The sequence below is a fragment of the Nyctibius grandis genome, chromosome 10 (genome assembly GCF_013368605.1).
Source record: "Nyctibius grandis isolate bNycGra1 chromosome 10, bNycGra1.pri, whole genome shotgun sequence".
Lineage (NCBI taxonomy): Eukaryota > Metazoa > Chordata > Aves > Nyctibiiformes > Nyctibiidae > Nyctibius > Nyctibius grandis.
In genome coordinates, this window is record NC_090667.1 from 27,402,226 (window position 1) to 27,428,901 (window position 26,676).

General features: G+C 47.5%; 1 protein-coding gene across 1 annotated transcript in view; it reads left to right on the plus strand.

Moving 5' to 3' along the window:
* The window catches only part of SYNPR (synaptoporin), a 110,189-nt gene that overhangs the window by 56,223 nt on the left and 27,290 nt on the right, over positions 1–26,676 (plus strand). Inside the window, exon 3 of the mRNA XM_068409135.1 lies at positions 23,682–23,806. Coding sequence (XP_068265236.1) covers positions 23,682–23,806 — 125 coding nt within the window. The remainder of the gene's footprint in view (positions 1–23,681; positions 23,807–26,676) is intronic.

The following is a 26,676-nucleotide window of genomic DNA, read 5'->3' on the forward strand; positions in this document are numbered from 1 at the left end:
AGTGACTCCAGAGCTGGTGCAGGTGCATGCAGAGCCCTGGCGCTGGCTCCCTCCTGGCACGGGCACCCCGGGCCCTCTCTCTGGGACACCACTTGGGGAAACGTGTTGTTTCCCATCAATTCCTCACCAGCTCTCAGCAGTTTCTGTGTGTGCCCACCAGAGAGCAACCCCAGCACAGGGTTGTTGTCTCCAGAGAGACAGAGACGGGGATGGTAGGTCTGGGTGCGAGGCCAAATCCATCTTCCCTCACCCCTTCCAGCCCTATCACCTCATTCTAAACCTCAGCTGAATGATGGGTTTGGCCCCACCGGTCACGCTGTGTCATGGGCAAGAGGAGCATCCCAGTGGGCAGGGAGGATGTCCTGCTATGTGAAGCTGTGGCAAGAGACCCTGCCTGGGTCTTCTGCAGCAAATCCACTGCTGTCTCCGGGGAAGGAACGTGCCAGGAGCATCAGTCCAATGCACAGGGAGCAAGTAGGGGTTCAGACAGAGCTTACAAAACTTGGATGAGTAAAAAATGTAGTCTCCTGAGTAAGTGCACAGACAGATTCTGCTTGTCTCAGGGGATATCTTTGGTGCTTGAATATGTAGACAGGTGTTTCGGTGTGGTTTTGCATGTGAGATACCATCCTAGCAGTCGGTGTTCAGGGAAGGAATAAACCTGTGCTTTTCATGCGTCCACAGAGTTTGCAAGTGTCAGCTGAACAGCAGCGCTGGCATGAAGTCCCAGGGCAGGCAGTCACGTCTGGGCTTGGAGGTGGGGCTCAGCTGTGCGACATCAAATACTTACCTGAGCTGCTTGTGTCAGGGGGGAGGGATGGACAGGATTTATCTGGTTTTTAAAGAAAATTGGCAGAGTCCAGGTCTCTAGGTTTGCTGATTCTTTATTGAAGCAACTCAGTGCTGGACCACCACCGCAGGGAATGGTACCTGACTCAAATTCACTATCAGTTTATATAGAAACTAATAAGTAATTACATCACAAACTTCTCACGAACTTCTGTTAAAATTCCACTATTTCAATTCCTCTTTCTGTATTTGTCAAGAGTCCGCAGAAGTCCATTCTTTTCCATTGGTCAGCTGATCTTTTATCTTCTGGTTCCACTCCAGCTCCGGTCAACACCGATCCTTGATGTTCTTGCTGTGATCAGCGTCCCGTCCTGATCCGCGTTGACCAGAGTCTGGTTTCCACTGCCAACGTCTCCTAAATATTAACCTAAAATAGCTAAAGTCTATTTAGAACCTTATTTCTATTAATTCTTATGTCTAAATATTCTATATTCTTTTAAGGTAAAAAAGGTTAACCATGCATCCTTTTTACTAGAATCATCAGAAATTAATACTTCTAGGCCTACTTCTGCTTAGTTACTCATTAAGCTTTGACTGATGATTTGTTCAGTCATAGGTCAGGATTATACAACATGGATTGTGAAAAACCACCTGTGTTTATTCAGATAGACTTATATTAATTATTCGATTCTTAATTCTATTTCATCTCTATTGATTTTTATTTGCTTAATTCATGAGAACGTCTACAACAATTATGTGAAAATTTCTACAACACTCGTCCAGGACAGACACACAGTGCAGGGGGGATGAGTTGCCAGCTGAAGGACCCGTCCCTCTCCTGGGCTTTGCTCAAGCCCGAGGAGCAGCGTTCATGTGTCAGCAGTGGGTGCACCAGCCCGTGGCACCGGTACTTGAAGAAATGGGCTTTGCCAGAAAGCTGAGGGAAGAAACAGCTCCTTGCTATTTTCAGCCTTGCACCAGCCCCTGGGGATTTCGATTGACAGGATTAGTTATGAAGCCAATATTATGAGTTTAACTATGAGTGAAATAACACAACTTCTGTGGGAAGCAGCGTAAAAGAGGCAATTATACAGTAGTTTAATAACAGTGCTCTGCTGGCTGGGTAGCTGAAAACTTACAGTTGACAGTAATTAGATTTTTTGCATTCTTCCTGTTAAATAGCTATAAAAATTACAATAGAAATTAATCTGTTTCTCTTTTATTCCATGCTGTCTTCATCATCCAGTCCGTGCCCATTTGGCCTTCAGATTATTATTTTATATGTTTTTAGTGCCTGGTATTTAAGACGTGCAGAAACAGGACTTAATGTTGAAAAATGCAGAAAGCACTAAGAATAAGGGGGTGGCAGTAACACTCTTCTAAGCATCAGAAATCCAGGGGATGCTTGGATGGACAGTGAGGGCTTTCCAAACTGACCTACCCTGAGTAACAGCTGGACTTCTAACCACAGGAGTTATTCCAAATCATTTAAAATTACAGTAGAAATGAGATGTTAGAAATTAAGCACTCTTTTGCGTGCCTGTTACTGTGATGCGCCATGTGTAGATAAACTGTCGGGAGGGAGGGAGGTGCTGTGGTGCCTAAGTCTGGATGCTGGTTGCTCGCTTGCCCTCACCTCCCTTGTGGGATGGGATGGGAGTTGATGTGGTGATCTGGTTTTGGGCTTCGCTCCCACCTCGAGCTCCATGCTGGGATGGCAGCGTGAGTGATGGGGGAAATTTGTTGGCTGGCAAAGAGCTGGACTTGTACTAGTTCAGGCAAGAACCTGCGTGGTCCCTCAGGTCTGTGAGGCGTCTTCTCTTCCCCATCTTTCCTACTCCTCTGCAGCCCTGCAGTGCTGTGATGTGCTGGCAGCCTGGGGCTGTACAGGATTCTTATCTCCCTGTCGTTTACATCCCAAGAGATGCTTACTCGTCAGCTGCCCTCCTCTCAAGCACTGTCCTTTTATTTTTTCGTGTCTAGACAGCAGTAAGTTTTCTCTTATGCCATAAAAACTTAAATTACTTTAGCAACTGTGTATTTCCAAACTCACAAGGTAAAACTTGATGAGCCAGCAAATGTGTGGCATTTCGGCTGCTTATGATCGTAGCTTGAAAGCGCTGTGCAGCACAAAGGAAGGAGCTCTCAGGTTTGCTCTCATCGTTGGAGGCTCAGGATGGGATATTTGCTTGGAGGCGAGCAGTATTCTTCCTCTCGCTCTCATTTACTTTATAATGTGAAGGAGCCAGGTATGATAAATGGTATCCTGGTCCTGATGTTGGGAAGGGGATTGAGTGTGAGGTTGTGTTTTGCAGCTCTGGTGCCCAGTGGGATCTCTGACACATGCAATAAATACGCTCTGCAGCAGCACACCTGACCTCCCAGCAGAGAATGTCTCTTGTTTTATTTCTTTTCCTCGGCCGTGGCAGGAACATCACAGTTCAACTCCATGCTCCTGTTTTAGTTTTCAAATGCTCTGGAGATGCCCAGAGCCATTAGCAGGGCAAAGGCCACCTCCAGGTACGCTGTTACCCCATTTGCTTCCGCTTGTCGACAGAAATACGCTGTGCTTTTGGCAGATGCGAATGCTCCAGATGGTGCTGGGAAAACTGCAAATGAAAGATTTTATTCCAGCCCTTCCTTGCTTTAATAAATCCTGTTCATCTCTCTGGTAGATCCTTTTTTTCTTAAGGGGCTTGTAAAATGCATCCCTTCTCCTTTCTCCTACCCCTAACTCTGAGCTTGTGACCTCCAGCTCATCCCTGTGTCATTGGACGGCGCACTGCTGGTCATGGCAGTCTGCCATCCAACGCACGTGCATGTCGTTCTGGTGCTCAGACCATAGTCTGTAAAAACTGGATATAGTCCATTAATCAGGTGTCCAGCTGTCTCGGTGGTGGGACCAGTTGCATTTTGGGCCAGGTGGACAAGGTAGTGAGCGGTTCATGGGGTCTCAGCCCCCGGCTGTGCACTTGGTGTGGTGCAGACCTTCAGTGCCTGCTGCGACGTGTATTCCCTCATGCCCTGGGTTCCCACCACCCCCAGCGTGACTGTGGCAGGGGCAGCTTGTGGCTCAAAATGCCCTGTGCTGCTGTTGGGCTTTGCTTGCTGCCCAAGTAGGCAACGTCCTTCTGCAAAGCTGTGGTGGAAGAGCAGGGAGGCTGAAAGGAGTCACCCTCTGGGGCTGGCCCAACCTGTGGGGCAATACCTGGACCTAAATTTGGCTTGGGAGGAGGAGGGAGAGGAGAGCTGTCATGTTCCCTATTAACTGCATCTGTGAGTGGCATGTGTGCTGCTGATGGTGTGCTGAGCTGATGCTCATACAGTGCCCGAGTCACCACCCTGCATTAGCTTATTCCGGCACATTTCCTTGTTACAGAATTAGATCCATTTTGCAAATTGCTGCTGCACTAGTAATTGAATTGAAGGGTGGTTTTTTTGTTGTTGTTTTTTCCTTTTTTTTTTCTGCTGGAGTAAATCAGGAATAAGTCAACAGAATCAAGCCCTTAGTGCTTTCAGCAACATGCTCATTTAAATTGGATGCAAGAGGGTGTCTGTGTTTACATTTGGCCTGCCAAGAATCTCTGTTTCAGAAACTGGCTTACATAATATGTCAAAATTGGTTTACTCATTAGCATTGCAAACTGCGTGAAACAAGCGGCAGATTGATAAACTCGCAGCAATATTTGCATCCAGAGCCGAACAGCACAGGGGGAGGGGAGGTTCATTAGGAAACGTTCCATTTCCGTGAGAAAAACAAATGGTTTCCAGTTATATATCCCAGACTTCATTAATTTTCTGTCTTCCCAAATTTAAATAAAGATTGAGAGGGAAATGTGGAAATTTGTTGGCAAACAGGCAGCCCATCTTAATATTTCCTGGGCTGGCGGGTTATCCGCAGCAGCAGCTCCAGGTTGGCCAGTTCCCCTCTCACCGCCCCTCTGCCAGGCTCCAGCCTGCTCACACAGCCACTGCTGCCTTGATTGATATTTTCTCTACAGCACAGGTGGGATATGGGCTCTGATATTATTAAATGTGGAGTGGGCACAGCTGTAGCGGCATGGTCCGAAGGGCCCGTGGTGGTGGTGCTGCGTGCTCCTGGCTGGGGTGAGAGCGGGTGCGATGCAGCCTCAAGCAGAGCTGAGGACCGTGATGCTGAAAAAACTCCAGCTCAGGTCCTTCATGGCAGGACCAGTAAAACTTTGTCCCCACCACGCAGTGTGTGATTTTTTTTTTATAGGTGTCTGTGAAACTGGACACACACATGCAAGCATGAACAGGGCTCCCAGAGTAATATGAGCAAATATACTGAGAGTAAAGCAACACAGCAAGGAGAGGGTTTAAGTGTAACCAGTGTTTTTGGGCTCCCGCTGCGTGGGCTTTAGGTACCCTGCTGTGGGAAGAGATGGCAAAGCGCAGTGGGGAGCCAGAAGAGCAGCCCCATCTCATGCTGTCCTCGTGCAGATGCCTCCCATGGCTGCAGACCTCGCCGTTACTGGTGTCGCTGCATCCCTTTTGGCTACGTTGGCCTTGAGCAGGCGGAGGATTAAAATCTCTTCGGGCCCTCGAGCAATGTGGCAAAGCTGGTGGAAATCTGCTGGATGCGTACAGCTTTTCAGTAGTGTCTGAAGGAGTTTGGGGCTTAAATCCCATGAAGCTTTTTAGTCTGCTTTGAAACTACCAACTTAAAAATTAAAAGCGGAAAGCTGTGACACAGCACAGAGACGTAGCATAAGAGCGCTGGCATTGGCAGCAGCTGGTTTTGTGCTTGTCCAGTATTTCAGATGAATTTTTGCAAAGGAATCTAGTAAAGCTGAAGAAAGCCCCAGCCCGCAGTGCTGCAGGGTCTGCTGCAGCCTGACACGTGTTTTGCCTTGTCAGCAAACACCGACACATCGCTTTCAGTAATATTAGACCTGATCCACAGAATTCGTGGTGTGTCACTGGTTTGGGGAAAAAAAGGCGGCTTTGATCTCCTTATGCCGTGGAGTCTGTGTTGTAGCGTTGTTTGAAGGAGCTGTGCGACAAGACAGGTCATCACCTGCTGCCACACATCGTGCTCTGGTTAAATCTGCATCCTGCACCCCTGCATTCCCCGCAGATGCCCAAATGGGCGCATGTTTTGGAGGACTGAGACACAGCAGCTCTCAGGGGTGCCTCTGCAAAACTATTTTAGTGTGTTTTTCAAAGTTTTCAGAAGACTTTAGTGAGTTGAAGTAACAGCAGTTGTGTAGCTGTGGGAAGGGAAAATAAAATGATCTCAGTTGAGAATGAAAATGCGAGGTGTTTGCATTTCACTTACTGTCACACCTTGCAGCAAGAGGCTGGTCACCATGAGATACAGCGAGTTTCAGTGCCAGCTGGAGAGCTGAGTGCAATGAAAGAGGCCACAAGCAATGAGATGTCTCAGCTGGGGAGCTCAGGCAGGCTGAGCATCCTCCTGCCATCCTCTGCCAATGTGTGGGAGCAACCCAGGTGCCTGCGGGCTGGAGAAGAGTTCTCCCGGGAGTGTGGGAGAGCTAGCTTCACCTCTCGTGCTGATGCAGTGGGTGATGAGTTTTGTGTGTCCTCAGCCACTTTTGCCCATTGCTCACTTTTGGTTCACATTCTTCTTTGGGTCTGTGTTATTCCTACAAAGCCTCCTCTGCACCTCATCTGGGCTGCTCTGTCTTTGCCAGAGATGGCAAGGAAGGAGTGAGGTGTGTGAGCCCTGTCCTCGGGGAGGAAGGCGTGTTGGCCAACGCTAACCAGGCGAACGCCGAGGCTCTACTGCAGCCTGTGTGGTGTGAGCGTGGCTGCAGAGCGCGGTTCCTGCGTGGGTAAGACATCAAAGGGCTGCTCATGGGGCAGCGGGAGGCGAACGCTGCCCAGCTCTGCAGACCAAAGGCACTGAGTTGTTTAATCTTTGTGGCTGGGACTCGGGTAGGCAGCGTGCACGGTAGCAGGCAAATGCTTTCATGTACATTAAAAAGCACTGAGCAGCAGAGCGGTGCTTCAGCCTGGAGAGCTCTCACAGCACCACGATGTCTCCTCGCTCCAGCATCAGCCAGCATCAGGCTGTATCTGTTGGAAACATGGGGCCACATTGTCAGCAATGACATCTGCCAGCGTGGCAACGTGGCTCCTGCTCATGGGAAAGGGGCCTGGAGGTTCAGTGCTCCTAAAGGGCTGCTGGAGTCTCCTCTGTGCCTGGATTGTGCTAGAAGTGCAAGCCCCGAATGGATAAATTGAGTTGTCAGATGAATTCAGTCTCCTTGGTTTTGTCTTCAGGATTTTCCCTATGAATTCCAGCTCTCCTTGCACAATCTAAACCCTAAGCTGCCAGGGAAAAGCAATTGTGCTCCAATTTTGCTGCGTAGAGAGCTGTTGTCACCCATCAGGTGTTTCTCTATACCAGCATGTAACTTCGGTCTCCAAATAAAAGAGGAAACTCCACCTTGCATCTCATCGGTTAAGCCCCATGTATTTGAATATATTTGATGCAGTGTATAGAAAAGAGGGCAAAACAGTGATAAAGCCAGGGCTGATAAATAAATAGCATAGAGCGTGATTCACAGTCTCAGTTACACCGAGCAGTGAAGGGCTGGTGATGACAGAGGCTCACGGGGTAAGCGCAGAGCTGGGCACCTTGTAGAGAGGGGCCTGTGGATCCATTTGCTGCTCTTAACGTGCCGAAGTCCTGACTGCAGAGCGGAGCCACGGGACCAGCCTGAGACCCCTCTTGTGAGGAGGTTTACAGGGACAGGGTGTGGGGTTTTGTGTCTTTGTACAGCTGCTGGGGGGGAACGAATGGGGCATCTCTCCAAAGAAATGGTGTGTGTTTGCCACTGCTGTGTCCTGTTTGCAAGCAGGTGCATGTATGTCGGAGGCAATGAGCTTACCTCCTGCTGCCTTCTCCTCCTCCTCCTTCCAACACACAGGGGCACAGCAAAGGTTTTGTTTGGGTAGATTAATAGCACAGGGATTTTCCCGTTTGGCACAAGGGCATCCGTGGGTTTCCTGTAGGTTTTCTCCCATATGCAAAAAGGGGCAAAAGCTCAAATTCCAGGAAGATGCTTTGGAGGTCTGGTGCTGTGCAGGCACAGGAGCAGCTCAGTGCACATTAAAGTATGGGAGAACTGCGAGGTCTTTTCCCCTTTCTGGATGGGCCCCTTGCTGTAGCTGCGGGGCAGTGAAAGGCATCTCGAAATATAACAGAGTCCAAAAAGCCCCCAAAGCCAGCAAGGAAGATGCACCGCTCCAGTAACAGTCTGTAAGTGTCAGAGCTTTGGAGGCTCTTTAAGCTTTGTACAACTTCAGCCCAGAGCTGTGCATGGTTGCTTTCCCATAGAGCACGCACAAGGACCGGAGCGATGCTGCGATGGTGGTACCTGCACCCCAGCAAAGCCATCAGCCTCCCACCCAGGGGAAAGTATTCGCTTTCCCTACTTCGGCTGCGTGTAGTCGTTGTCTGATAACACGAGCGTTTTGCCGTCCCTCTGCAAATAAGGCTGGGGCTGCTGCCTGATTGGTATATCATCTCACTTTCTCTCGGCATCGATTTTCTTGCTCTCCTTATTTGCTTCATAAAAAGCGAGGCAAGGAGCTGGTGCTCGCTCATTCCCTCGCCCGCCCTCCCTCCCTCCCTCTCTCCTGCGAGAAGCTTTTGGGAGCCTTTATTTTTAGTATGAGACAAACCTTGCTTTATTTCAGGAGACACAAGTTGGATTATAAATCCTTTTGTAAATGTGTATGGTGATATTTGCTCCGGTAAGTTATATACATCTCTCTTTATTTGTGTAAATGTACTGTTTGGGGGAGAAGTGGGGGTTTTACGGGAATTGTGAAGCCCACAAAATTGTTTTTAGGTTTGGTTTCTTTGTACTCTCCTGCTGAGCCCAACTGTTACATGTTTTTTTGCTACGTTGAAGTACTTTCGGTTTGTATTTTGCTTTGTGGAGAGGGTGCCTGCTTCGAAAACTTGCTTTGCACTTCATTTTACAGCAGAAACGTGGAGAGTGAGGATTAAAGGGAAAAGGAAATCTGATTTATCATGTTTCTTCTGGCGTTTTACATCAAAGGTGCCTCAAAAATAATGCAACAATATTTGATATTAAAAAATCAGTAAGAGCGATTTAATATTGATCAAGCTGAAGTATGAATATCTGACTGCATATTACCTTAGAAAGATCAATCTAAAGTACAGCAAGTTGGCAGCAACATGCTCCTTATCAAATATATTAATGAAGTAAAGAAAATCTTTAAAGTAATTAAGAAAACAGCTTGCTTTTCAGAGTGTAACATCATTAATACAGGTCAGTAGACTGTTGCTCTGACTTTCTGCTCCCTGCCTCTGCTTTGTACATGAGCAGCCTCATTCCTCAGCGCTCTCGGCTAACTTGGAGACCTCTTTGTTACCCGTAAATAACAGCGAGGTGCAGTTATTTGTCTCTCCCCGCCATAGCTCCTGGTGTGCTTGCCAGGCAGTACAAGACAGTGATTGCAATAGTACGACCGAGGAGCACAAGATGTATAGCTGTAACACTTTCGCACTACGTAATCAATACTTGAATTTGCAGCTTTATATTGATTAATTTATTGGCACTTTGATTCTTTCATACATGAATCATATCCATGGGAGTCGATCGCTTTGGTGTTTCAGAAGTCTCTTAGAACTCCAGCTGTAGCACAAGCTGGAGCTGCTGTGAGAACATGCTGGAGTATTATATACCTGCTCTGAGAATCAACATATCAGACCCAGAATAATCTGCCTACTCTCCTGATAGCAGGGTATGTTAATAGATATATGAAGTGTACTTTAATAAGATGTTAGAAGACTGTAACTGGGTTTATTAAACCCACAGGAGAAGGTAAGGATGTTGTGTCTGGCAGTCCAAGCTAAACTCTTCCAGAGGGAAATTTCAGATTGCCAATAACTGCTTAGTCATTTTAAGCTGCTTTTGGACCACTTTAATTGTTCCCGTTTTTTTCAAAACGGAATAGTTGCACTTGCCTTCTCACCTGCCTGAAGAGCAGCTGATGGGATTATTTTGCAGTGTGCCCCTCCGCAGCAGGCTCCCAGCTCTGCTGGGCTCCGTGCCCTGGCTGGGCAGGAGCTGGTGCCGGCGCTCAGCATCCCAGGGGCGCAGGGCATTGCACAGGCGAGCCCACGCGCTCCACTACTGAAAATGTAGGTAGTAGGTACCCAGTTCAGTGGCTTTTTGGTGTTTGCATGATTGCTGTTTCGTAAGGACCATATATATTTATACCAGCTGCATAACTTGACTGTATGTGCTTGGCACAGCGTTAGAGAACATGGTGCATAAAATGTGTTATGAACCACAGTGTTAGAGAACATGGTGCATAACAATAATTGTCTTTTTTCACAGTTGTTTAACTCCTCAGGTGTGGAGGGCGTGGGTGTCTGAGTGGTGCACATCTCACACGCTTTCTAAGCGTAATCCTGCTTGCCTGAGGACAGCGTTAAGCATTTCTAACTTCGCTGAGCCTTGGTGTCTGGCTCAGTGCAGTGTCCTCCAGGTGAGCAGAAGGATGATGGTCAAAGAGCACATTTGGGTGACCCTGGAGGGGAAGGGACTGGATAGCATGAACCAAGGAGCATGATTCCTGCTTCCTACCCTGCAAAACTAAAGGCCTGGGGTTTCTGTGCCACATAACTCATCATAGCAGGGGTGCCAGACTGCCCTGAAAGCTGGGCATGCTGCGGTTGATTAAGAAGCCAGTTCAGCTCATCTTTATAGCTTTGAGGCAGGAAAAGTGACCAGAGATGGCTGGTTTGACTGCAGGCAGGGGGAGGTCTCACCCCTGTCCCCACAGGCAGGTCACCAGTGGCTAAGGGAGTGTAAGGCACAAAGTGAATAATGTGGTTAAGTCCATCGCTGCAAGACTTTCCATTGGCAGAGGAGCTTGGTGCTGAGCAGAAATGATCCCTTCAGCGCTACACACTGTATCTACAGGATACAGCTGAGGCAAACTCAGGGGGACAGGAGAGCTTGCCCTGCTCCTCATGTTGTATTTACAAAACTCTTCAGTGTTCATGGTTTTCCATCTGCCGCCTTTTGCCCATCCTAGCGATGCAATGTGTGGTGCTCCTTCATCTTCAGCTAGTTGGTTGTAGCAGGTCTGGGGGCGGCTTCTCTCCAGTCCAGTACCCCCAACCACCACTTGCCTCTTGGACCTCGGAGCAGCCTCTGCCACCTTCCCAGGAGCGTGACACTCTCTCTGCAAGATGACCTCAGGCTGATGTGCAAACCAGGGCTTGGTGTGGCCGCAGGGACAGGTTCACAGCGCGGTGCTTCACAAGCTGCCAGGGCTGGAAACATGAGGTTTGTGCTAGTGAGATGGAGGAGCTGCTGCCCCTTTCTAGCAGGCGCATCAGGGTTTGAAAGGGGTTTGAAGTGTTATTTTAGGGATGCCTGGATCCTGGGGAGCTTCTTTTCCTTTGAGACCTCTCTCCTTGGCTGCTCTTCTAGCAGCTCAAACAGTTCCTAGATAAATTCCTTAAACTCCTAAAAAATTGATTTCTGAAATATCTGGCTCCTCCTGAATGCCAGAGATTTTTTTTAGCCAAGTCCTTGGAAGACTTAATATTTTCCTCACCTCTGTTAATCCTGTTCAGATCAATAGGCACTCTACAGGAGGAAAGGTATTCGTGTTGATATTGGATAGCAGCTGCCTGTCACTGCTGGTGATGGCAGGTGGTGTTTTATTCTTCATGTCACTCTTGATTAGGAGTTCCTGTACAGTTATATGATCATTTTTTTTCAGGGAATATTTCCCTGTATGTGGATGGCAGATGGCAATTTGACCTAGAGGTTAGTCTTTCCCGATTTTGCCTTTGGGCTCTCTTTCCCTCAGCAAGCTGAGCACAGGTCGTTTCAAATAGTAGTGTGTTACACCCTTGTAAATACAACATGGTTTTGTGTGGTGGGCTGGGGGCTCAGCCCAGCCGGTCTGAGCAGAACTGGGGTCCCCAGGTCCCTGCCTGAGCCCTGCCTGTACGGGTACCACCACGGGATGCAGGTGTGCGGGAGGGTGTGAGAAGAGCCGTGGACTGGGGACAGGCAAGAGCCACATCCCTGTTCAGCGCATCCCTGCTCCTTCGTCTCGAGCTGGCGTGGGCAGCCTGATGTAAGACGAAGAGACAAAGCTGCTGTCTGCCAGCACAGCACATGTGTGTCCGTACGTGGGATGCAGGGTTGCTAGAAAGCCCAGGCAGGCCCGAAGGAGAGATTTAGCTCCTTGCCAGGGCGTGCGGTGGCATAGCGCCAGCCCAGAAGAAGTCGGAAGGAGCCCATCGATGTGTCTGGGCTGCTGGCGAGGTTGGGGCTGGGGACACGCACTCCTGCCCGGGCTCACAGGGTCAGCGGGAGCAGAGCTGTGGAGCGCTTGCTCGGTTTTTATTTAATTCGGTGCCTGGTGCAGATGGAGGGGCTGACTCTGCCTGTCCTTAGTTTGCAAATGTGATCGTTGCCCTTCACTGGAAGGGATGCTCAGAGCCCTTGAACCTTCTGGTTCAGAAGCAGCGAAACTTGTCGGTAAGTGAGCTCTGGGGACAGAGACATGATAATACTGTGAAACTCTTCAGCCTTCCTCTCCTGTCATGTACAACCTCCTATTTTGGAGGGAGAAAAAATTAATAGGAAAGAAAGGAAAATGAGAAAGATGTGCTGAGCCCTTCCGTAGAGCCAGGGAAAGAGACAGATGATCAGCAGGAGGTGCTGTGCCTTTCCTCTCCTCTCCAGGCTGCGGGGTGCCGGGGCTGTCCGTCCGTGCCGTGCGCTGGCTGTCCTGGTGGCAGGGCTCTGTGCCACCCAGACGGCTGCGCCACCGCCTCATCTGTCTCTAAACTTCCCCAGCGCCGCGGCAAAGCAAATATGCTGCAGCAGGCTGGAAAGCTGTAAACATATGGGCACTAACAACAGACTAAGTGAGTGATTTAGTCTAAGGGGCTTGGTAGATTACCGTAAAATGTATCTTAATTAGAAAAGCAATCAAACTTGCACAGAGTCAATGAGGATGAAACGTCCCTGTTGGCAACAGCGAGTGCTCAGTCCCCCATGTCAGGGGATGGGGATGGCGGCGGATGTATCTCATGCCCATTTTGAGGGGTTTGCCCAATCCAGCTGTGGGTGGAGGGTGCCCTCATGCCCAGTTCTTTGACCCATGAGAACATCCCACGAGCTGCTCAGAATGAGACTGATGGTGAACTCAGACTCCACAGCATTAACAGACCAGAAACTGATGAAGGTGAAAGAACAGAGCATTTGCACATTTTCCTGAAAACTGTGTGCAATTACCCGAAGATATATTTGAGTGTTTGCCATGTATAGCACCACTAGTCCCAGATAAAGGATTGGGACTTCTAAGTGCTACCATAACACAAATAATTAATAAGCCTATCTCCCTCTCTGTGTCCTCATCTTTTTAGTGAGCATGGCCATAATTAGGTTTCACCTGATTCGGGATTTATAGTACGTTCAATTGCTTTTTTCATTCTGCTTGTGTTTTCTTTGCTCCCTTATTTTATTGGCCCTGGTTTTATTCCACAGGCCTGAATCTGCAGATAAAAAAAAAGCTAGATAATCATCTCCAGCAGTGCAGGTATAATGATTGCAACAGCCAAAACCATATTGATGCATTATTGGGTTTGTACAAGCGCCTGCTTTTTTCCGGGCTCTGGGAGGATTTGAAGACATTGGGAAGTGGCATCGAAGATGTACAGCAGCTGCTGGCAGTTGAGAGAAAGAAAAGGACGCCTGGTTATTTCAGAATTAAGTATTTTGAACCACGAAGGAAATGGGGAACATTCAAACAAGGTTTTTGCCAAGGGTTTTTTTTGTTATCTTTTTGTGTGCTTAGAAGCAGGTATGGCTGCAGATTTCAGGGAATGTGACTCAAAGGGCGTAAAAAGAAAAAGAGAGAGTCAAGAGATGTGGAGGAGCACAGTAAGGGGCAGGATGTAGAGGAAACAGGACAACTTAAGCTGTCCAGATGAAGTGTGTCAAGAGCTGGTGAGATAAGGAATATTTTTTACTTTCAATTTAAAGACACTGTTATTAACATTTCCTAAAAATGTTTGTGTTTAGGTGTTGTTTTTTATGATTAAATGTGGGGAAGGAGAGCAATGCCATCTCTGGGGACGGATTATAGGAGGAATGGTGGAAAAGAAGAGGAAAGGGCGGTTTTAATTTTGAAAATGTTTCTTGCTCGAAATGTTCCCTGTGAATTCCCAGAGCTCACCAAGGCAAACGTTCATTTATAGCCCATCATTTTAATTATTAGAAAAGAAATTATTTTTACTATGTGGGCTGATAGTTAGCCAGGAGCGAATTCTTCTTCCAGCCTATTGCACAGAGGTGGGTGCCGAGGTCGGAGCTGGCTCCAGTGGAATTTTGCATCCAAAACTGGTTTGAGATGAGCCAATGGGTCCTGCGTTTGGGTCTACCTGCACAGGACGCCGGGCAGAGCTCTGGTTCAGAGAGCTCAAGCCATCCTCCATTGTAAAAGGTGCCACGGCAAGGCTGGGTCTGGAGCGAGAAGGGGACATCTGCGATGGTCAGATTAATGAAGGACACTCCTGATGGGCCTCAGTGGCCAGGGCTGGGTGATCCCTGCAGGGCTTTGCCAACATTCTGCCTAGAAACCCAGCCGTGCTTTTCCAAAAGCAGAGCCTTGGTTCCCAGCGGTCCTGCTCGTACAGGCGTTGTGGGACTGAAAAACAGGAAAAAAATGGCCAGACATCATCTGAAAGGGTGCTGCTGGGTGTGTAAGGAGGATTGGAGGCCCCATTGCTTAGCAATTTGAAAGCACTCTCAAATCCTCACGGGAAAAAGCGGTTGTACCAGATTATTAATCCCAAGGGTTTTCTGGATTCCTTCCCAAGCTAAATAATTTTCACCCCTTTTCTTAAATCTGCTTGAGCAAGCAGACAGAGCCGAACACAGGCATGCATGCGTGAGGGGTGGGTGGGTGGAGAGGCAGCGGCTGACACCAAATAGCTACACAGCAGCACCGGGAGCCAAGAGGAAGCTACTAATGGCCTCTGATGAGCACGTACGTGATCATAATGAAGTTAATGCCCTTTCATTCACCCAGAAACATCTTGGAGAACGTATAATCCCTGCTAGTCAATGGGCAATCATTAGGTCATAAATAATACAGCATGGTTGAAGGGCAGGAGCCTTTCCTGTAATACCCATTTTCAGTCGGTGCTGACCTGGGGAGGGTTTGGTCGCAGCCCCCATGCTGTGCCACGCTGTCAGAGTATTTTCTGGTCAGAGGAGCATTCCCACCTCTCCCTTCTGCTGTGTGCATCTGTCATCAGAGCAGGGAAATGCTCCGCCGGAGCCCAGGTCTACCAGGTAGTACTGGGAAAGAGGAGCTGAAGGTAATGGAAAGAACAAAGACGCAAATTAGATAACGAAGAAATTACAGCAGTCATCAGACGGGCTGCCAGGGGCCTCGACCTGCCCGGTGGTGCCTGGTGGTGATGCTGGGAGAGCTGGGGATGGGGCTGGGCTCCCTGGCTAGGAGAGGTGCCTTGTCCCAGCCCCAGCCCAGGGCAGACGGTGTGCGCATCGTGTACAACACTGCTCTTACAAGCTGGGTTTGCAGTCCCCTCCCCCATCCAGTGCTGTGGCACTGAGGAGGTATGGTGTAGTCTTGACTGTTGTTGAGCCCCTGAGGCTGTATCAGGGTTTTAGCAACATTAAGTTCAGGGGTGCTTTCCCTTCTCAGAGTGCTTCCCATGTGTGGATGTCACTTAGCCATAGTGTAAATCCCTGTGTTTATTAGAGGGAGTAAATCCTACTTAGTAATAACTTGGATCATGCTCTGTATGCATTTATGTTAGATTGTGGGCCATTTTAAACCCAGATGCCTTTAAACCCACCAAGCAAGCACGGAAATGAGCAACCGTACAACCTTTTTTATTTTATAATTAAATGTTTACACTTGTTACACAATAAATCCCATATAATCAGCTTGTAAAGCCTGCACAAAACCTGTGTTTTCAAGAGGGTGCAGGAACAGAATTACATTTATCCATGAACCTGAGTCTTTGCTGGGTTGCCAAACCTCACCTGTTAATAAAAAAATAATTAACATCACGTGTTAGAAAACATCTCCTTTAGCTGACCGTGGCTTTCCTTGCTTTTTGCCTGTGGTGGTCACAGGTGACTGATGCCAAGGCAGCTCATCAGGTGATGTGGGCATGTGAGGGGACAGCTGGTATGGGCAAGAGGAAGGGGACACAGCCGAGGGGTGGCTGCTCTCCTAGGCTGGCATTCGCGGTGCTCTGGGCACTGTCGCAATGTGGATCCTGGTAGAGACCACCACGGTTGTCTTTTTTGCTAGCAGTCTAGGACTGGAAAAGTTTTCAGGCTCAAAAAGGAGCACATGTCTCTGCTGAAGTGATGTGTGTCACAACATGAGTTATTCAGGGATCGTATGTACACATCTAAATGAATCTGTCCACCTTGTGCTCCCCCCTCCTTAAAAGAAGAGGGTACAAATGTGGGGTTGTGGAGGCTGCAGAGGAAGATCTGTAGCTTCCAGACTGCTTTACAGCTGGGGGAAAAAAGGGCTGGAGGCTGTAAATGCAGTGAAACTATCACTCTGTGATACCTCCCGAATGGAGCAGTGTCCACCCAGTAATTACCCCAGGTACTCCTAAATCTGCCTGCAGCAAGTACCGGTGTATTTTGTTTCGTGGAAGACTTGTTGCCAATCTGTCAATGTCCACGTGCAGAAAGCAATTTATACAATAAAATTAAAAACAAAACAACAATCCAAACCTCAAGTCCTTGTCAATGTCTTCAATTATCTCAAACCTTTGAGTAATGGTTAGAGGGCTGGAAGACCTCAGCACCTCTGCTCCGCTTGTGTAAGTAGCTTTGTCCTCTGACAACTTTTCATTTCACCATGTACAAGAAGAGATGCTCTAAATATGTCTTTATTTCTGCTTAACTCTTCTGTGCATGCTGCCAACCTTAACATTAGCTTTCAACTTTATGGCTGACCCATTAAATACTGGATGAAACACATCTCATCAGCTTGCATTACATTTTGAACTTAATAAATAGGAAAGACATTACACAGATTCTGTCTGGCCATCTGGAGGAACAGTGTTCTTTACCTCAACGAATGGCTATCTAATCCTCTCATATACAGTTGGGTTTTTTTCTATTAAAATATAATGAGAAAAGACTACCATACCATTATGTGGTGGAGCTAAATGGGATTTTTAGAATAATCAATGAAAGATTAATAAAAATGATAAAGGTTTTCTTCAAAGAAAAAGGGAGAAAATTGTCTCCTTGGGATTAAAGTATTGTAGCACCAAATTATTATAACGTGATCTTTACTCACTAAAAATACCCCAATTTTATTTCCATAAATCTTTCCATTAAGAAGCAAATTAAGTATTTTTTTTCATTTCAAAAATGCAAAGCATTAAATGAAATGCTGTTCTTTAAACAGAGGATGCTGCAGGGTTCCTGCCCACTGCGGGGTCAGGTCTTTCTGCCCAGCTGGCGGCATCGAGGGCTGCTCTCCGCGGGGTGCCCTAAAATCCAAAACAGAGGTTGGCTGCTGCAAACGCCCCGGCAAAGACCCCAGCCAAGTGGGGAGGTCTTGGAGCGTCTTCTCCAGGCAGGTGGCAGTGGCTGGGGACATGGCAGCTTGGGCTGTGGGGGTCCTGCTGGCCTCAGGGGCTGGAGGACGCGGTGTTTTCCAGCGATAGCCGTCCTCACCGCATGGCATACCTAAGATAGTGCCTCATTCGCTGAGATCCATGTAAAGCCATGCAAAATTGTTGAAGCAAGGATTTTCCTCCAACGCAACTGTAGTTGCGTTTCCATTCCCCTTTCAGAAGACACTGGAAACATTGGCTGATAGCCAAGTGAAAGCTATGAGGTGCTTTGTGTGAGATCTGGACAGGCTGTATGTCCCCAGATCCAGCATGGTGACCCCAAAAGCCCTTTCCCAGCTGCCATCACATCCTGGAGGCACCCCTGGTATGCAAGTGCCTCCTGGGGTGGGACAGTCACTTGAGTGGTCCTTCAGCAGCGTGCTAAAGCTGAGGTACCGCTGGGGTCGATGTTTGGGCAGATGTACAATGTTCCCCAGATGGGCCGTGTGTGATTCTTCAAGCCCCAAACTCCCACATGTTCCCTTGTCCCTGGGCTTTCCCCTCCATTCAGACCAGGTCTGGGCAGGCACAGGATCATTCTTTGCAATGGTGCTGTTTGTTTTTAAGGGGGGGGACGCTAAATCCTGGCAATTAGTGGACAATTGCTTTAGAGTTTATTTCTCAGCAGGAGCAGAATATATTTCAGCTTTCTTCCTGCATAGCTGTTGGAGGAAAATGACTCCTGCTAGTCATCGCCTACCCACCCAGCACTGCGTTGGCTGCGATGCTATCCACCTCCAATTCATCACCCAGTCAAGTTGATATAATTAGGAATCCCAAAGTCAATAATCTGATAATCTCCAGTGCACAAAGGCTTGTATGTAGGAGAAGTGATTTCAGGAAGTTTTCAGCTCAGATCCACGCAAGAAAAATGCCAGATTTTAAAAAAGAAACAGGCAGAGACCTGGAGGAGAGAGCGCTTCCTAATCCGTCACTGGTGACATATTTTTGGGCCATCAGCTCTGCAGTAAATGTTTTCCCGTACAGTCATTTAGTGCCTTTGAACCTTCCCTTTACAGTCTTAATAATAATGTTCAATTACTGGCTCTGCTCTATAAATAACTGATCTCAGTGTAACGAGGCGCTTTGCCGGGCGCGCGATGCTGGCTGCGGGGGGACGTCTCCGGGGCTCTCGGAGCGGCACGCTCCCTCCCCGCTCTCCCGCGCGGTGTTGGCCACGGTGAGTGGCAGAAAGCATAAAGCGATATAGCATTTGGCAAATGTTTTTCAGTCTCTTTATTATGGCGATCAGGAGAAAGGGAAGTCTTACATCCAGAAATGATGCCAGAAAAAGATGTCTTTGTAAAACACTTTGAACGTGTAAAATGACTAACAACGATCAGGCATTTCAAATATTTCAGGTTGGTCATTGACAGTGTCAGGAGTTCCCCTCGGCTTTCTAGTGTAGGGCAGGAGGGGGGGATGAGGAGGGACCTCTCTGGGAAAGCATCCAGCAGGTTTGTTACCATTTTCCTCCCTCAGCCCCAACTGAAAGCATTGAAGACCAACCCACATAGCGAGCTGCATGTCCCTTGCAGCCTGTCTCTGGCCACCACGGCTCCAGGCGAGACCGACACGGTTTCCTTTTAAGATCTCACTGTCCTGGAGGAGTTGCCGAGGAGCCCTCAGGCAGAGCAGGGATCTCCCCTTTGCATGAGGAGTATTTGGGGTGCATCCCCAGGGTGGCTCCACCTCATCTGCCAGAGAGCTGCCAAAGGCTGCTGCACGGGGCAGACGTGCTCCTGGGAAAAGCAAGTGGCTCATACAAAAGTTTCATCAATTTTAAATGACAGTGTTATCTTCCTAACAGGATGTTTTAGCTGTAACATGCTCTACATAAGCCTTTTAACTCGCCTTGTCAGGAACCATTCTGCCTTCTTCTGGTGCACACAGCGAGCCTGTCGCTCAGCAGGCATTGAGGGGAGTTGTCGGAAAGCCAAACACGGAGAACCGATGGGAAATCATCCTGTTTTTCCCTTCCACGGTGAGATGAGTGATGTCCGGGGTCGCGTGCTGAGGCGCTGCCAACTGTCTAACGCACAGCTGGGACTTCAGCTCCCCCGGGGCATTGCATGCCCCGAGCCCCCGGCCACCCGGGACGGCTAGGCTGGGCAACGAGGGGACCAGCCTTGAGTCTGGAGTCTGGATAAATAACAGCTCCTGAATGCTGAATTAGAAGATCCGTTGCCATTGCACTGAAGCCTGGCATCAGAAGAAGGAGGGCTTCCAGCTGATGCCCTGAATCAGCTGATGAACCTTTGTCTCCCCTGAGCTGGTGTGAGGAGCACATGATCTGCTGGAAATTATATTGCTATTTTTTCTCAGAGTGCTGAGGAGCCAACTGATCTTTAAAACATGCTAATCTCGTTTGACAGCGAAGGCTGTTTATTATTGCACAGTACCACAATAAATATATTTCTGTTGGTTAGGATAGACTATGGGATTTGCCTGACTTCCTTACAAAAATATACCAATAGTGCAGGCCAAGGCTGCAAGGTCATAGAGGGAATATCACCGTAACAGGAGCAGGGCATGGGGTGTTAATCACCACACAGAAAGGCATTGTGAGCCTCAGAGATGTGCTGCCTTGTTAGAGATGTGTTTGAAACCATGTGGAAGAAGGGTGATCTTCCAGCCGGGCTGGACTGGGACACAGGAAACGTGCATTGCTCAGGTCCGTGCCAGGGAGCTCAAATAATGTCCTTTCCTCCCCCTCCCTTCGGTCTATGGCCTCATTGGGTGGGTTGGTAAGTGCTTCGATAGTGCACATCGAACGAGCGGGATGGGGTGCTTGCTTGGGGCGTTACCCCACATTGACCACGGATCATTGATCCAGGCTGGGAACAGCCATTTTCCATTTCCCTCGAGGGTCCAGGCAGGAGCAAAGGCACCAACCTCCCCATTGCATCGCTGTTGCGGAGGGATGGGGTGCGCAGGGGGCGGCTGGGCTCCCACGCCAGCGGGCAGGAGCAGCCCAGCACGGCCACGGCAGCAAAGATTTGTTGCCTCAAGGGCACCATGCTTGTCCCAGCTGCCGCTCCTCCGGGGAAGGCGGGCGCAGCACTGGCCGTCGGGGCTGAGCCTTGAGAGGCAGCAGCCATGTGATAACCGGAGGTGACTGTGTGCTGGGGAGATTTATCTGACATGAAGGGGAAAAGCAATGTGCATGCACACTGCAGATGGGACTAGTGCTGAGTGTGGATTTATAGGCAAAGAGTAAATAGGAACATAGGGAAACGCTTTCCCTTTCTCCATAAACTTTTCAATTTCAGAGAGGCCAGATTCAATAAAATTATCTCGCAGATGGAGGTTTTATTGAATCTGGCCCATAAAGCTCCCATTATGGGGTGTACAACTGCCATTTACACAAATCCTGCTATAATAAAATACAGTGGTGTTTACAGCATTCCTGCAACGGCCACAGAATTACAGCGTGCACAAAACCTGATGAGTAAATCTTGGCTTAATGCACCGAGTGCTCCACTGACAACATAAAGCAGCAAAATCTGGGGGGAAAAAAAGGAAAACCTCAGAGCTAGGAGGAGAAGGTTGCTTGGGCCAGAGGAGAATTACTCCTGCTGCTTGACCAAGATACCCCGGGAAAATTTCATTGATTTACAGCCCTCACCCTGCTCTCCTGCAATGCAGAACATAAATATGTTTCCCAAAGGTGCTGCATGGCCTGGGCACGCAGCTGTGGGGACCGGCCCAGCATTACTGGCAGCTGGGCGATCCCAGCCGTTAGCAGCATCTGATCCAGCCACGGCAGAGAGCCAAGCTCAGGTTGGCTGAGGCCTTGCTGAAGTTGGGTATAAAAATCTCCAGCTGGGCCTTTTTCTGTTTTCCACCTGCCTTCCGGGTGCTCATTGGGTGCATGTAGCAGAGTGTGTGCTGAGTAAGGCTGGAAACTGGTGGGTTGAGGAAGGAGGATGAAGGGTTTGCTGAATGAGTGAAAGCATCTGAAAAGGCTCTGGTTAAGAGCTGAATGTGGGGATAAAGGGTGAGTAAAGCCTAGATATGAACTGTCTGAGGGGTTGAGACTTCAGGTGCCTGAGTCTGCTGTCAAAGATGCCCTCAGTAGGGGAGAGGGAAAACTAGGGACTCTGAGGAGATCCTTTCTGAGAAGAAATAGCCTGAGCTGTGTTTTTGGGCATGGCTCCATGGCCTTGGTGAATAAACACGGTGGCATGTGTTTATGCTGATTTCCAATACCTGATTAAAGGAGATGCATTTTGATTGTGTATCTTTCCTCTGCTTGTCCCTGTGCAGAGAGCTGTAGCTGAGAGGTGGTGGCTCTTCCTTTATGGCAGGTCTGTCTGACACCACAGCCCTTCAGTTCCCTCTGTGTGTATCACTGTGTTAATCTTTGTGCCTCCCTATGTATCTGCAAAACACTTGCATTTGTAATGCCATTAATTAGGCCAGAAAGCAGGTCATCACTGATCTCTCCTGTTCTCCTTAATATATTGTTTTCTGACATTGCCTCACAAATTAAGCTGAGATGATTAATACTGATTTTCCTTGCTGTGCTACATGTAAGGGCAGAAACTTGTATTTACAGAGGAAGTGTCTCATTTAGGATGAATAAACACTATTCAAGTTATAGTAGAAGCATTTATTTCATGGTATGTATTTAACAAGTCAATTCACAGTGAAGTTTAGCTTTCCTTTTTTTTTTTAGTGAGCTCAGCATGCAGAATTGATTCCATCAAAGTTTTTTATCAGCTTTCTTTATCATTGGGCACCTAAATACCTTTGCAAATCTTTCCTTGGTGATATGCCCTGGTCACATTGGAAGTGAGTAGCAGGGTGGGAACTTGCATTATTCTCCTGTTATTCTCTGTGCTCCATTGTGCTCAGCACAGCACCTTGCAGCCAGGAAGGCTCTCCCTACCCCAGTGCTCAGAAGTTGCCTCTGTAATGTGGCAGTGTCTGGGGAAAAGATGCACATGCAAAGCTGACGTCCCAGGAGGCTGCTAAAATGCTTGGCTTTGCTCGTGCTGTGAACTGGGAGAACTTGGATTAACAGCACGTTTTGCAGAGCCTTGTGCAGCAAGGATAGGTCTATTTTTTCTATTTATTATATTTCCATATTGCTTTTACTGAATCATTCAGTTCTTTATTTTGCCTTTATATCTGCTTGCTGTATAATTTTTCAGTGTCCAAGAATGTGTTTTCTTTTCCAGACGCACACACTGTTTCCTCTGGGTTGATAACTTTTAGCTTATTTAATTGTGATCAGGTTTACTTGTCATTTCCCATATCTGCCCCACTGTAGATCTCAGAGTAACTCTGTTAAAGCTGATGGAGCTACTTCAGATCTATAGTGATGCAATCAATAAAATCTGGCCTGTCCTTTAATTTAAATTACAACTGCATAAATAAGTTATCCCCACTTACGCTCAGGGTCTTCCAAGGAAGTCTACATCAATGATGTTTTAAGACACCATTCCTGTTTCCAGTTCCTCTGTTTGAACCCCTGATATAAATATAAATGCTGACATGTCTCTGGCCTGCACACTTCCTCCTTTACCTTTTTCTCCTGGAAGATTAAGATGCAACCCAGGTTTGCATCAGAACCACCCAAGTCCTTTGTTCCTGTCCAGTTTGCCTGAGCTTTCATTTTTCTGTTTTGGTAGTAATTTAGAAAAAATAATAAAAAAATTGTTGTATTTTCCCAAGTCATACATGAAATGGAAGAGGGGCAACACCATTCTGTGTTTTGCCATGTAATGGGATGGTGGCCACATGAACTGTCTTGGTCTACTATTGCTGATCCTGGTTGTTCCTTATAAATACTTCTGCCAGTGTTTTATTTGAGTTAAGACTGACTCATTATGCTCAATCAATATTCATCCTTCTCTTGTCCAAGCTTGCCTGTCAGTGGGATGATTTAAATAACTGTCTGGGTTGTGAATCCCAAATGGGGTTTGAGACAGGAGGGGAGGGCTGAGATGCCTGGCACAGAAAAATGGTGATGTTTCTGTCTACGTGGAGCAACAGAGCTTCAAGCTTTGTGGGTCTTTGTATCGGCTTTCGGGAAGGGCGCGGGAGTAATGTATGGCAATGCTTTGAATGCACGGAGTGATGGATAACCTGACCTGAGGGGGCTGGTGCTGCAGCGAGAGCTGCTGCGTGGATCTGCTTGTGGTGGTTGCTGAAACGAAATAAAATTAAAAATGTTGTTTGTTTTTGACAGCTTTTTGCAATCTTTGCATTTGCAACATGCGGTGGGTACTCTGGAGGACTGCGCCTCAGTGTGGACTGTGCAAACAAGTCAGAGAGTGACCTCAACATTGACATAGCCTTTGCCTACCCCTTCAGGTAACCTGCTTTGGTTCGTGGCGGTCCGTTTGCAGGGAGGCAGGCATTTGGGGGCTGATGCGGAACCCATTTTTAATGGGGTTTCTCATCGTTTATAGCAGCTTTTGATTAAGCACCAATCTGGGGCTCCTGAATTCTCCTCACAATGTTGTTTAGGCTCTGGGTGTGCAGGAGGAATGAATTTGGCTAGACCTGGTGTGGATGGGGCCACAGGAACTGCTGGGGAGTGGGAGCTCAGCGAAGAAGAGTGCAGTTGTGGGCATGCAGAGCCCTGTAAAGGCCAGGACGGCCCGGGGTGCAAAACTGCAGGCAAGGAAAAAGACAAAAACACATCAGCCCAAGAAAAAAATGGGGATGGAGTAGCCAATAAATGTGGTGTCACCATTAACTAAGCTGGAAATGATGGAGGATTCCCAACCATTGGAGCAGCAAGGGCCTGGAAGAGCCACTCCATGGGGAAGGGAAGCAAAAGACAAAACAAGTTTGAATGATAAATTTGAAATGCTTTTGAAAATTCTACTAATTGCCTGTCTGCATCTCAGTGCTTGAATACTTTAAACGTTGGAACCTAGTGACTTAGGAAAAGAGATTTCATGTTGTTTAAGTATGTCTGAAAGCTGTAGTGAGGTTAAAAAAAAAATGTTCATACCATTTAGGATCCTGCTTCCAAAGAACATCCACAGTCTTCTGTTTGTAAAGATGTCAAATCCACTCTAGAAACCTTTCACTTCTGTGTAAGTGATTTCTTCAAGGAATTGACATGATTAAGAAAAGAATGCATAATCCAATCTCAAGCCTAGTACACTGAGTCTAAAATTATTTTGCTTCCTTGGGAAATCACATGCTGTTTTGCTTATGATTGCTATGCACAGCCCAAATGTAATAGCATCTACTTCTTTAACATGTTCTAAAATACAGCAGCTTCCAAACAGTGGAACCTGAATTTGATTACTTGAACTGTTGTTTTTCCTTGACACACATTTATTACTCCAAAGAGGCACATTTCTTGGTATTACAGATGTTTATGTTTTGTCTTGAACTTGTCTGCATTTCTTTCATTTCTGCTTAGCATGCATAAGATAGATGCTGAAAATTGAGTTATGTGAATTTGTAATGTGATTCACTTACAAATAGGTCATTTCTCCAGCATTCATTACAGAATACACCCTACAGTAAAGTGCTTTTAATTTGCATGATTATAAAATAGTATTTTATGTAAAAAGTCAATAGAATGGAGAGAAGTATCCAGAAAGTATCTCCTGGTGTTTTACCAGGCATATCAACCATTGCTTCTAGAAGAAAGTGGCTGGATCTGCAATTTCCCACAGTCTTGCTTATTAGAAAACTAAAAATAATTGCTGGGTAACTGTAACATTCCAGCCTGTTGGAAAGATGATGCCAAATAGGGTTTATTTGCAGAAGGAATCTAGATGGGGCTGAGGCTGTAGTGGCCCTCGAACTGTCTGTGTGGCTCCCAGCTGTGGCTGGGTGTGCTGGGCATGCACAGGTAGGGTGGATGGCATGTGCAGTGGGATGGCTGGCCATGTGGTGGAAATATGCCTGTTATTTGCAGGTGAGAAAGGAGATGACACTTAGCCAGCTGGTGTTTGGGGAGAAGCATGAAGATACTCAATTTTTGTGCAGTTTGGGACTTAATTTGCAAACTGAGGCATGTGCAAAAAGTGTTCAAAGATGTACAAACTATGTGGGGTAGCAGATGTGTGCCTGGAAAATCTGGCCTGGTGCTACCTGTGGAACTTGGTGTCATTTTACTATTTCATCTAAATGTTCCCATGACTTCCTCATGCATTTACTCTTTCCACTTTTCTCCAGTGCTCTTCCGACAGATTGGAGAGGGGGTGATCTAAAAAGAAGTGAGCTTAGTTGAGAAAGGTAACATCTCATATTAGAGCAGTTGATACCCTTGGAAAAAGCAGACACATTTTAAGTTCAGGCTCCCTCATTAAGACTGATCCTGAAGCTTCTCTGCCTGCATGGGCATGTAGGCTTTGTGTAGGTAGGACGAGTTTCCTACCAGTTGTCTGGCATCCAGGTCTAAATAAGTCCATATTCATGTGGCATTTTTCTTTCAGATGCCTTCAGTGTTCTGATTATTGGCTGACAACTGGGGGAGGTGTAGGTGGAAGGAGAGATACTGCTGAGCATCTGACATGGCAGTGCTGTTGTGGCTGTCGGCAGCGACACTGAAGCAGTCAAATACCTGAGTGCTGCTTTCTGAGCTGTGCCTTCCAGCATGACTTTAAATGAGGAAAACCATGCAGCCGTGCTAGCAGCTACTTTCATGCCCATTGCTGTGGGCTGGAGGTTTTGTTTTCTTCTCCTAGAAGTTGAACTGCTAGATCTTGGCTAGTTGAGTAAGTGTCAAGAGCTTTAAGCAACTAAACAAAGTTGTAAGGCTCAACAGGACAGCTTGGCAAAGCAAGAGGACTTGGATGTTTTGGAAATGAAATTGAAGGGGCCTGAAAATGTTCCCATTAAAGCAAGATCAGAATGGGGAGGGAGTTTTCCAGACTGAAAGGGGGTGCATCTCACTTGTGACCATGTGCTTCTGGGGCCCATCACCTTAGATAAAGAAAGGGGGAGAAAACAGTGCTGATGGGGTCTGGGGTTGTGTGATTAAAACATATGGATTGCCAAGCTGATTTCAAAGCAGTGATTCTTACAGCCCCAGGCAAGTCCTGGGTGTACTGAAGAAGGAACATTGCACTCTGCAGCAGGTAGCTCCAGATGCTCCAGCAAATCAAGGAGTGTCTCTGTACCCTCTTACTGAGATTTTTCTCAGCCCCAACCTACAAGTTGCAAAAGTGTCCAGCAAACAATGGATTCAAGAGAAATCATTAGTTGTAGCA